This window comes from Dunckerocampus dactyliophorus, chromosome 2 (assembly GCF_027744805.1).
Source record: "Dunckerocampus dactyliophorus isolate RoL2022-P2 chromosome 2, RoL_Ddac_1.1, whole genome shotgun sequence".
Taxonomy (NCBI): Eukaryota; Metazoa; Chordata; class Actinopteri; order Syngnathiformes; family Syngnathidae; genus Dunckerocampus; species Dunckerocampus dactyliophorus.
The window spans coordinates 28,734,273-28,747,054 of NC_072820.1; the positions used below are offsets into that span (position 1 = coordinate 28,734,273).

Genomic DNA, 12,782 nt, shown 5'->3' on the forward strand with positions numbered 1-12,782 from the left:
CAAAAATGAAAGTGAAAAAATGATGCAGCACACTGGTCCATTTTGCTAAAATGTCATTGTAGCAACTCAAAATGATTCTCAGTAGTTTGTGTGGCCCCCACGTGCTTGTACGCATGCCTGACAACGTCGGGGCATACTCCTAATGAGACTACGGATGGTGTCCTACTTGATATCGGATTGATTCCAAGATTTTGCAGTATCGCCCACCCCTAATTGGATCCATGCGCTTGTCCATAATCCATCCATCTAGCCATGTTCTATACCGCCTGTCCTCATGAGGGTCACGTGTGAGCTGGAGCCTATCCCGGCTGACAATGTCTTGCTAATTAAGAATCATGACACTACAGTAGAGCAGGGTTGTGCAACTGGCAATGCGCAGGCCAAAAGAAGGCCCGTGAATGACATCAGACTGGCTCACAAGTTCCGTTCAAGACCACGGAGTGATCCTTGCAGCAGATTCCTAAACGCAGCAGAGCGCTCCTGTCACATAGAGGATCTTTGACTCGTGTAAACTATGCTCTGAAAGTGTTTTTTTTAAGGAAGGGGTGCTTTAAAGCAGGGCTTCTCAAATGGCCTCAACCTGGGACTCACATTTTCCAATGGTCATTCACTCGCAACCCACTTTTATTTCAGTAATTTTCATTTATTTTTTACACTTTGATTTAAGTCATTTGTATTGTTCCTTATTTGTATTATTTATTACACTTTTATTCAGTCATTGAAAATTTTTATTTTAACATTTTTTTACTCTGTCAGTTTGATTAAAAAAAATGTTTTTACTTAAGTCAACTTTACTTTTACTATTTATTACACCTCTATTTAAGTCATTTTTATTATCGATTATTTTTATTATTGTTTTACACTTTTATTTAAGTTATTTTTATTTTTATAATTTTGTTTACACTTTGATTGAAATCATTTAAATGTTAATTTATTTGTATTATTTCTGTCACTTTTATTTAAGTCCTTTTTATTATTTTTGTACACTTTTATTTAAGTAATTTTTATAATTTTTTTTACATTTGTATTCGTCATTTTTACATTTTTTTACACTTTTATTCGTCTTTTTTACACTTTGATTTAAGTAATTTCTAGTCATTTATTTGTATTATATTTTTACTTTTATTTCAGTCATTTTTAATTTGTTTTTTGTGCTTTTATTTAGGTCATTTTGATTTTTCATTTTATTTGTACTTAAGTCATCTTTATATTCATTTACTTTTATTATTTTACACTTTTATTTAATTATTTTTATTCTCATTTATTTGACTTTTTTACACTATTATTTATGTTATTTTAATTATTTGTTTTACACTTTTATTTAAGTCATTTTTATTTTATATTTATATATTTTTGTACTTTTTTGCAAGTCAAACCAAGCAAATGCATTTGTTTTTATTTTATTTTTATTTCATTACCTGTCATCTTTTACGGATACAAATAATGCATGATGTAAAATTTAATGTCAAAAAGACCTCAAAATCATATATATGTAATATATACAGTATAGTATATATTACTATTACTAACTGTGCAATGTACATATGCCAAGGAAGAAGGTGACTAAAATACTGCTCAATTTTATTTTAATACTAATGGACCTTCATATGTGTATTACATATTTTCATGTCATTTTGACTTGCTGTCTGCGACCCACTCAGAATGGATGCGCGACACACTTTTGGGTCCCGACCCACCAGTTGAGAACCACTGCTTTAATGTTTATGACAGCTGGAACGGGTGGTTGTGTGAGGGGGGTTCAAAGAGTCAAGTGGGGGCTGGTGGGAGTCCTCTGTTGATCCGTCTTGACCTCAGCCAGCAGCCCGATTGCTCAACCACACTGTCAACATGGAGGCCCCACGCAAATAATTCAGTGTGTGGCAACATCAACAGCACCAGTCAGCAACCATCACTTCTAACACAACAGGACGGGAGAAGTGAGTGTCGGGTGTTAAACCGGAACCTTAGAAGCCAGAAAACCGTTTTGTTGCCCTCAGTCTCCTCTTGGATAAAGTAAGTAAATACTGGGGAACTGAGCTGGATTGCTCTACTCAAAGCGGTCTTATGTAATGGCACTTCCATTGCGTGGTCGTGTTACTTCACAAATACGTGCTGAAGAACTACAGTCAAGGCCCCCGCCGAGACTGGACTTAAACCTGCGGACTCTGCACAGGAGATAAGCTCAGATCAGCTCACATTAGCACAAACAACACAATCAGAGACATGAGTGCAAACACATGTGCAGCCCCAGTGGGATTGAGACAACTATTGGATTATTAATAGAAATATGTGCTAATCTCTGCACTGTTTTTGCACGTACAGGTTGGGTGCATTTGCTGGGCATGAAAACCACCACGTAAAAAGGGACCTTTTTTCCAAAATGATCCCCACTACGAATTTGAAGTGATCTGTTCTGTTTTGTTTTTTTTTAGATCATAACTATCATATGCTGAAAAGTTAATTTAACAAGAATTTATAAGCAAAATACCTGTGTTTAAAAATTCAGTTTGTTAAAATACAGGGTTTTAAAATTCAGTTTATTTGTAGTGAATTTTAAAACACCATATTTCACTAACCAGAAATGTTAAACCCCGCATTTTAAGAAAAACAATTTCAAAACACATTCACGTTAATAACACATTTTTATTCAATAAAATTTTCAGCATAAAAATAATGAATTCCCCCCCAAAATTTTGCACTGAACGTTTATAATGTAAGGTGCTGTCTTAATGTAAGACAGCACCCTCTGCTGGATTGACATTGGTAGCACTCTTTCTCCTCTGCAGATAGTGCCATCAGACCACTTTCTATTGAAAGGGATAGTTCGGATTTTTTGGCATGAAGTTGTATGACATCCCCATCAGCAGTGTAGTCCATCAACGGCGACTCACCCCCCACTTGGTCTCCTAAGTCCAGTTCTGGTCGGAGTTCGATGATGAAGAATGTAGTTCCAGGTTGTCGCTGGGGTTTCACAAGTAAGGAGTTTGGCTTCTGAAAACAATATGCGTTCAAAGAGTAATACATTTGCATCATAGAAATGCCTACTGGAAAAAATCAGACCTCACAAATCACTCGGTGTTATATTTGTCTCCCACCGTATCCCTGTCGCCTCTCCATTCTTGTGTATGTGACATCGCCGAAATCCGACCAGAACTGGACTTAGGAGACCAAGTGGGGGGTGAGTCGCCGTTGACTACACTGCTGATGGGGATGTCATACAACTTCATGCCAAAAAATCAAAACTATCCGTTTAAGTTACCATTTAAAAATCTAATTATTTCCAATTTAATGCAGTAAAAAGAAAATACGCAAACAGGCGGGGATCGACTGTATTTACTACAGTATTTTTATTTTATTTTATTATTTTTATTATTTTTTATAATTTTAAATTATAAAATAAATTTTTCAAATGTAATATAGTAATTTTAATTATTTATATTTTTATTTGGTTTTCTATTTTTTAGTTTCTTTTATTAATACAAAGTGACATTACACAACTTAGTAAAATAACACAAAACACATCCTCTGAAAACTTTTGAATACTCTTCATTTTTGTTTTGGTTACGACGCCCTAGCACCACTAGCGTCTTCTCTCACAGATGACTGTTTTTAGCATTTATACGTCATTTTCCAAAACTACCACTTGGAGTGTGAATTTTTTTCACGGCCCCCAAATTTTCCATCAACAGCCAAAACAACATTTTGATCAGCATGGTTCCCGTGTAAAAGACGCTCTACAAAGTGAAAGAAAAATGATCTACCTGTTCTTTTTCCACAAGATAACAATAAAGCTGATAAAAGGATCATAAAGATATGCACTGTTTATCTCAAATGCAATCAGCTCAACCCCCGTCCCGGCCCCCAGTTTCTCCCTCACTAACATTTACTATCAGTGTGTCAAAGAGTGCAACGCCGCCACATCATTGGCTGAGAGCCTGACAACACCCACACCGGCGTTCGGGGTGCGGGTGGCATGGAGGTGTAATGGTAATGGGGAGGGAGGGAGGGAGTTCTCTCTGGTCACATGTTGCTTTTTTTACGTGAAGCAGCGTGAGAGCTTCTATAGAGGACACCCTCTTAAACAAAAAAAATGGCCGCTCACAGTACACTGACCGAAGAGCTACCCACACTGAGCCATGTGGGGTCACCTTGAAAACCACGACACTAAGGACTACAAATACTAGCACACACTTCCTTATTTACAAGACTTTACATTGCAATATTATTGTTTCTTCTGTTATTAACAGATTAGTATTTATCTTTATATTTATTTTATGGATTATTTTTTGGTTGACTTGTTATATTTTATTTATTACTTTATTGATTATAATTTTATGTACTATACATTTTTATTATTTTTATGATTATTTATTTAATGATTTTAAAAATATATATTTAGTATATATTATCATTACTTATTAGATTTAAATGTTTGTTAAATTATTATACTATGCCAAACAATTTATATATGACTCTTTTTCACATACAAATATATACTTGTATATGGGGTCTTACACTGGACATTTTTTTTTTAATAGAAATGACTATACAGGTCCTTCTCAAAAAATTTGCATATTGTGATAAAGTTCATTATTTTCTGTAATGTACTGATAAACATTAGACTTTCATATAGTTTAGATTCATTACACACAACTGAAGTAGGTCAGGCCTTTTATTGTTTTAATATTGATGATTTTGGCAAAAAAAGTAAAGAAAAAATCTAAAAAATAAGCATATTTCATCCGACCAATAAAAGAAAAGTGTCTTTAATACAAAAAAAGTCAACCTTCAAATAATTATGTTCAGTTATGCACTTAATACTTAGTCGGGAATCCTTTTGCAGAAATGACTGTTTCAGTGCGGCGTGCCATGGAGGCAATCAGCCTGTGGCACTGCTGAGGTGTTATGGAAGCCCAGAATGCTTCGATAGTGGCCTTAAGTTCATCCACAGTGTTGGGTCTGGTGACTCTCAACTTCCTCTTCACAATATCCCACAGATTCTCTATGGGGTTCAGGTCAGGAGAGTTGGCAGGCCAATTGAGCACAGTAATACCATGGTCAGTAAACAATTCACCAGTGGTTTTAGCACTGAAAAATGAAATCTTCATCTCCATAAAGCTTTTCAGCAGATGGAAGCATGAAGTGCTCCAAAATCTCCTGATAGCTAGCTGCATTGACCCTGCCCTTGATAAAACATAGCGGACCAACACCAGCAGCTGACATGGCACCCCAGACCATCACTGACTGTGGGTACTTGACTTCTACTACTTCAGGCATTTTGGCTTTTTCTTCTCCCCGGTCTTCCTCCAGACTCAGGCACCTTGATTTCCGAATGACATGCAAAATTTGCTTTCATCCGAAAAAAGTACTTTGGACCACTGAGCAACAGTCCAGTGCTGCTTCTCTGTAGCCCTGGTCAGGCGCTTCTGTCGCAGTTTCTGGTTCAAAAGTGGCTTGACCTGGGGAATGCGGCACCTGTAGCCCATTTCCTGCACACGGTGGCTCTGGATGTTTCTACTCCAGACTCAGTCCACTGCTTCCGCAGGTCTCCCAAGGTCTGGAATCGGCCCTTCTCCACAATATTCCTCAGGGGCCGGTCACCTCTTCTGGTTGTGCAGCGTTTTCTGCCACACTTGTTCTTTCCCACTGAGGTGCCTTGATACAGCACTCTGGGAACAGCCTATTCGCTCAGAAATGTCTGTGTCTTACCCTCTTGCTTGAGGGTGTCAATGATGGCCTTCTCAACAGCAGTCAGGTCCGCAGTGTTACCCATGATTGCGGTTTTGAGTAATGAACCAGGGTGGGAGTTTTTAAAAGCCTCAGGAATCTTTTGCAGGTGTTTAGAGTTAATTTGTTGATTGAGATGATTAGGTTAATAGCTCGTTTAGAGTACCTTTTCATGATATGCTAACTTTTTGAGATAGGGATTTTTGGTTTTTCTTTACTTTTTTTGCCAAAATCATCAATATTAAAACAATAAAAGGCCTGACCTACTTCAGTTGTGTGTAATGAATTTAAAATATATGAAAGTCTAATGTTTATCAGTACATTACAGAAAATAATGAACTTTATCACAATATGCTATTTTTTTTTAGAAGGACCTGTATATTTTATATCATAGTCATTTGTTATGAATGTTGAAGCCACCATTACTCTGTGTAAATATTTAAAAAATACTTAAAAAAAATAAAAACATATATAATAAAAAAAAATAATTACAAAATATACTAAATATAAAATAAAAAGATTAAAACTAATTAAGTGATAAATAAACGAATTAAAACCATAAAATCAGTGTAATTAACACTTTACAACCACTAGATGACGCCAGTGTCTCTTTCCTTCTGTTGTAACTGCCTCAGTATGAGACAAGAGAATACAAATCCACAATAAAAACATCCTCTTGACGCAGAATTGAAAGGTTTAAACCACCCATCCATCCATCTTCTATGTCGCTTATCCTCACTAGGGTTGTGGGTATGCTAGCGTCCCAGCTGACTTTGGGCGACAGGTGGGGTACACCCTGGACTGGTGGCCAGCCAATGGCAGGGCACATATAGACAAACAAGCATTCCCACTCACATTCATACCTATGGACAATTTAGAGTCTCCAATTAACCTAACATGCATGTTTTTGGAATGTGGGAGGAAACCGGAGTGCCCGGAGAAAACCCACACACACACGGGGACAACATGCAAACTCCACACAGAGATGCCCAACAGAGATTCGAACCCAGGTCTTCCCGATCTCCTGACATGCCACCGTGCGGGCCAGGTTTAAACCAAATATCATAATAATGCATCCTAGAATTGTGTGTATTACTGATATTAATTCAGTAAATTTTGATTTCATTTGCATGGAATAATAAAATCAACAAAACTGAGCTGATCTTTTGTAAAGTCAGTTGAACTGAAACCTGAGGGTGTGTGTGTGTGTGAGTCCAAGAGGTAAAAAGTTGAAAAGGTTCCCACGAGAACTCTACTATCAAGCATTCTACTCAGGAAGTTGTGGCTTCGCTGTGCGTCTGTTCACATCACCACCATCAACAGAGTGCGCAACCCTCGTGGTACGTTTACCACAGCCAATGCCTGGAGGCTTAAGAGTCACTCCACATGTCAGGTGACCCAGAAGGAAACCCCACAGGAAGTACAATCAGGCACAGAGAGGTCACGCAGAAGTCAATGGGGCCGCTGTTGTCTACGCGTTTTCACTCTCGCTGCGGCCTGAAAACTGTCGTTTTGTTGACCACAATCAAAACCCAGAGCTTTGGGCTATTTTGTGTCAAACAACTTGAGACAAATAAACAATTGGACTTAATGGCTGCAAACTGAAATGACAAACTTCATTGAAAAATGCACTGTTTTTAAGAGCTGGAAAACACGACTTATGCAAGAAACTGATTGAAATGACTGTAAACTTCAATGTAGAACTTCACTGCAAAACAGACTATTTTTAAGTTTAGGGATACAGGACTTGTAAAATATTATCTGCAATGAAGATCTTAATTTAAAAAAATGGACTGTTTTACATAGCAAACATACATGTTTGTGCAAAAAAAAAAAAGCAGATGAACATAACGGCAAACTGCAATGCAGAACTTCAATAAAAAATGTAGCCATTTTAACTACAATACAGCACTTTAATGAAAAGTTGACTATCTTTTAGTTAGGTAACACACTTTCGGTAAAACCAGTCTGATTTGAGTGACGGCACACTGCAATGACAAACTTCATAGAAAAATTAAGCGTTTTAATGGTTTCATTTACTGGAGGCTGAGTGGGTCAGTTGTTGATCAATCACGTACCTATGATGCACCACCTGGTCCAAAGAGAGCTGCAGGGACGGCTCCTCCACGCCACTGTCACAGACACACACACACACGCACACACACAACACAAATGCATAAATTCAGCATTAAATCATTTGTGATAAATCTCTGCAAGGTTTCCGTATTGAAAAAGGGTCCATGCAGATACCTGAGGACATAAGTGACACAGAAGATGCAGAGCGGCTGGGGGGCACAGGGTCTGGACTTGGTGGATCTCACCCCGGGCACGACGGCGCTGTGACTCTCCACCCACACGTACCCGCCACCTCTTACCAGCATCCTGTACTGACCGCTGACTGACTGGCTCTTTAGGTACACTGCGTACACGCACACACACGCACAGTGAATGTAGCGTGTTGTGTTGTTGTGTTTTGTTCGTGGGTGCTACTCACAGTTGACGTGATATTTGCTCAAAGAGTTGGTGTCCAGCGTGTGACAAAGCTCGTAGATGGAGCGTCCCACCAGCTCATGAGGACTGTAACCTAAAAGCATCATCACTCTGCAGGTAAACGACAACACAACATGCACACTTCCGTCATCAGTGTCATTATTAAAGTGCAAACAGAAGTGAGCATCGTCCTTCGTGAGAATTCGTCACCTGTGGTCACAGTGTGTGAACCTCATGTCCATGCTGTGCTGGCTGCTGAAGGTGTGTGTGCTGAGGAGCGTGTGTGACACAGGCAGAGTTTGACAGGTGAGCAGCAGGCAAGAGACGGAAGCGGGGCCAACGCATGCCTTGGCCCGTCCCTGGCAGTGCAACACCTGATGGAACCACACACGGGGGGCAGCAGACATGGGATTTCAATGAAAATAAAATCAACTGTAATAACTTCAATCAATACAATCAATCAAAATGCATACAGTCTGAATAACATTATTTAAATACAATGAAATTATGCATAAATACAATTACATTATGCATACAATTAAATAAATAAAACAAACCAAAATTAAGTAAAAAAAAATATAAAAATAACAAAACAAAATCAAATAAAATACAATTACAAATGTAAAAAAAGTATTACATTAGCATTTAATTACCAATAAAATAAATACATTGCAAATAAAAGATAACAAAATGAAATAAAATGATACATAAATTAAAATAAATACAACAAAATCAACTAAAACAAAAAATACAAAAATGAAATACAAACATAACAAAAATAAAAAAAAATACAAATGAAACGAAATAAAATAGTGAATAAAAATTAAATAGCATTTCATTACCAGTAAAATAAACATAACAATGAAACAAAACAAAACAAAATAAAATCAGAAATGAAACAAAATGAACTAAAACAAAAAATAAAAAAATAAACAATTAAATAAAATATATATGTAGCAAAATTAAATAAAATACAAAGAAAACAAAACAAAATTATATTAGAAAGAAAACTAAATTAACTAAAACAAAAAATTTAGAAAAAAAGGAACAATTAAAGGAAATACAAATGTAACAAAACTAAATTACATACAAAGGAAACAAAACCAAATGTATTCATAAAATGAGGTTATAAAATTGTATAAAATTAAATGATAAATAAAATACAGTAAACTTCCTAATAAACAAAACTAAATGAAATGAAACATTTCCGGCTGGTTGGCGACCTAACCTTCCACGTGGTTGACCTGAGGTTGGTGCTTCGTACTTGTAGAGCCAATGTGCTTTTAATTCTCACAACAAAGTCTCGCTTGGCGCCGCACCAAAATCTTTCTTCTTAAAAAAAAAAAACCTTATGTGAGTGAACTTGCGTAAATACAACCACACACACACACGCACACACACACCTGAAGACAGGCGGAGGTTACTTCTGATTTCCTGGTGGTCACACGGATGAGTAAAGTCAAGAACATTGTGTCCCATCAATTCAGCCTGTCAGAGAGAGGAACCACATTATGCATGTTCATCTTTTTAGTCATTACCGCTGCAGATGTGTGTACCTGCGTCAGGCCCAGGAAGTTGCTGACGTTCTCAGAGAGGAACATCATGTCCCCCTGAGACGACAGCACCATGACAAACCCCCCGAGCATCCTCAGGTAGATGCTGATCTCATCCTCCGTGCGCTCCTTCTCCATTGCATCCTGAGAACCCAAACGGACGCCACCATCGACTCCTCTCATACATAGTCCACCATTAGGCATGCGGACCTCATCTATGGATTCCCGTCATCAGAACGTTTGTCAAACTTGCCAAGGAAACATCATTTGTGTTACCTCTGAGCAGAGCTTGCAGACGGATGTAGCTGAGGGCCAGCCGGATGATTGAGGGCTTGTCCAGGTGAGCCTGGATCGAGGCTTGGAGGGGAAGAAGTCGGGATAAATCTCCAAACAGGTCTGACTCCACCCGACGCCTCCTCCTCGCCGCCTCCCGACTGACTGTCCTGCAGGGAGAAACAAGAAGCACTAGCATGGACACTGAAAACCATCCTCAGTTTTTCTCTAATAAAAAGCATGTATCTCCACATTTTGTGCTTTAAAAAAAAAAAAAAGTAAATGGTATTTCACTTGTATTGCACTTTTCCACCTCCACGGCACTCAAAGTACTTGTTTGAAACTAAATCCAACAAGAGGTTTTAATATTTTGAGCCAAATTTGAAGATGAAATGTATATATCCTTTCTGTAATGAAAAGCATGTGTCTACAGATTTTGATTTTAATAAAAAAAAAAAAAACATTGAAAAAGAGTGTAATTTGTTTGAAACTAAACACAATATTTTTTTTCCAAATTTGGAGATGAAAAGCATGTATCGTTTGGGCAAAGTATATCTTCGCTAATGCTAGAAAGGATGCTAACAACGCATGATCAAGCTGTGGTCATCAAGCTACACCAAGCACCTGGTTCGGACTTAACAACAAAAAGACAACAGCTAGGACGACCTCATAAAGGGGAACTGTTGTCACATCAATTCACAAACTGTATGGAAATGAAACGGCAACGAAGTTAGACCAGCCGGCCAAAGCTATGTTTGTTGCACTGGAGACCACTGGACAGCAATAAGTTCCATGTTAATCTACTGTTAAACACGGAAACGCGCGGCTATTGTTTTCATATAAAACAAAACCCCTTTTTTCCCAATGTTTCTCTCAGATATACATGGATATGCATGCTTTTCTGAAATGAAAAATCAGGTACCGGTATGGTTTTGGTAATGGAAATGCATCTAGCTCCAAAAATTGAGTTTTCCAAAAATATCAGCACGGTGGCCAAGTGGTTAGCATGTCGGCCACACACTGAGGAGATCTGGAAGATCTGCATTTAAATCATTTGGTCTATCATTAACTGAAACTGTCAGGTATGAAAAACTAGACAACTCTGGTCTGTAAAAAAGAACAGTTTGGAATCTCTTCATGGCGTTTGCATGTTCTCCTGGTGTGTGCGTGAGTTTATGTTAGATAGCATGACCAGAGCAGCCTCTCTACTTGGCTGTATGTGTATCTCTTGCTTCTGGCCTTCAGCTTATCCCTTCTCACAGCCTTTGGCACACCAGGACTGACCGGCGCCACCAACCTAAGACCATCTCTGTCACACATAAAAACGTACGTCATACACCATACTGTACGTCAGGGTGGCCTGCCCACCTGCGCGTGGCGGGGCAGAGCTAGGTCAAAGGACATCTGACCTGAAGTGCCTCGGACTTTCTCCTGCACTCGTGTGCAAGACGAGGCTCCACAGCGGTGTATAATTCTTCTTCTCCTTTTAACTGTCAAAACTGAGCTATCGTTTCCAAGACTTATTTGGAAGCATTAAAGATAACGAACCAAAAGCAACGAAAACATACACTCCCACATTCCAAAAACATGCATGTTAGGTTAATTGGAGACTCTAAATTGTCCATAGGTATGAATGTGAGTGTATATGCTTGTTTATCTATATGTGCCCTGCCATTGGCTGGCTACCAGTCCGGGGTGTACCCCACCTCTCGCCCGAAGTCAGCTGAGATAGGCTCCAGCATACCTCCATGACCCTAATAAGGATAATCGGCATAGAAAATGAATGGATGGATGTTTTAAGAGCGGGGGCAATCACTTTTTCACAAACGTTTGGATTTTTTTGTTCCGTTAAGATGGTAAAATGAAAAATAATTTAAAAAACTGCATTTTGTGTTCAGTTGTGTTGTCATAGACCAGGGGTCGGCAACTTTTACCATCAAAAGAGCCATTTTGCCTCCCCTTTCAGTGGAAAAAAAATAGTCGGGAGCCACCAAACATTACACAACTTATAAACTTGTTACAACCACAAAAGCCATCAAACAGAAGTGCGCCTACATTTGTGGGGCTACTCTGGAACCATTTAAACACTTTACTCCGTAAGTCTTACTGAGTGGTTCCCATAATTGTGTAAAATTTAAACAAAATGTAGCCAACTTTAAGATTAAAAAAGTCCATCAGAGTTCACTTAACTGCATACCTGCGCTAAATTGTCATCAGTAACCATTCTATTGGTCCTGTCCTTGACTGTCTTTGCAAAGAGAGGCATTCTTTCATTTTCTCAATCATTTTAAATTAGTTTATTTTTTTAATTCGGAGAATAAACGGGCTGATATTTTTAAGAACGATTCTTTCATGTATTCTCCATCTGTGAATGGCTTCCCATCTCATGTGCAGCCCTGTGGCGATTTTCCCGCTAAATCTGGCGACTTTCCAAGCCTCCCTGGTGACTTATTTTCTCAAAAGCGAACAGCGACAAAGGCAAAGACTTCTCTTGACGTCGCAGGGAAATGTCTGTGGTATTTGGAGACGTGAAAGCGAAAGCACATATTGTTGTGAGCGATGACTGCATAGCCAGCTGCAGCAGCACACTATCTGCCTCTCCTGGAGTCACCACCTCGGCAATTAGCGTGTCACGGGCTCCGAGCATTTGTAGCTACAGCGCGCTTCTAGTTATAAAACATATTTCTATGCTCTTCTTAAATTTATTTTACTGCGCCGTAACTTGCTTCAGACTCAACT

The 12,782-nt window shown here is 38.5% G+C and overlaps 1 protein-coding gene across 1 annotated transcript; it reads right to left on the reverse strand.

Annotated features, from left to right (window-relative positions):
* Positions 1 to 7,598: 7,598 nt before the first annotated feature.
* epas1a (endothelial PAS domain protein 1a) lies at positions 7,599 to 11,542 on the reverse strand. The gene is made up of 10 exons (XM_054760681.1): positions 11,412 to 11,542; positions 10,047 to 10,213; positions 9,774 to 9,985; positions 9,621 to 9,705; positions 9,446 to 9,549; positions 8,428 to 8,591; positions 8,222 to 8,328; positions 7,978 to 8,146; positions 7,806 to 7,859; positions 7,599 to 7,728 (listed from the first exon to the last, which is right to left on the reverse strand). The coding sequence occupies exons 3-10, from the start codon at positions 9,972 to 9,974 to the stop codon at positions 7,656 to 7,658; spliced, it is 957 nt and encodes a 318-aa protein (XP_054616656.1). The 5' UTR covers positions 9,975 to 9,985; positions 10,047 to 10,213; positions 11,412 to 11,542; the 3' UTR covers positions 7,599 to 7,655.
* Between the last annotated feature and the right edge of the window lie 1,240 nt (positions 11,543 to 12,782).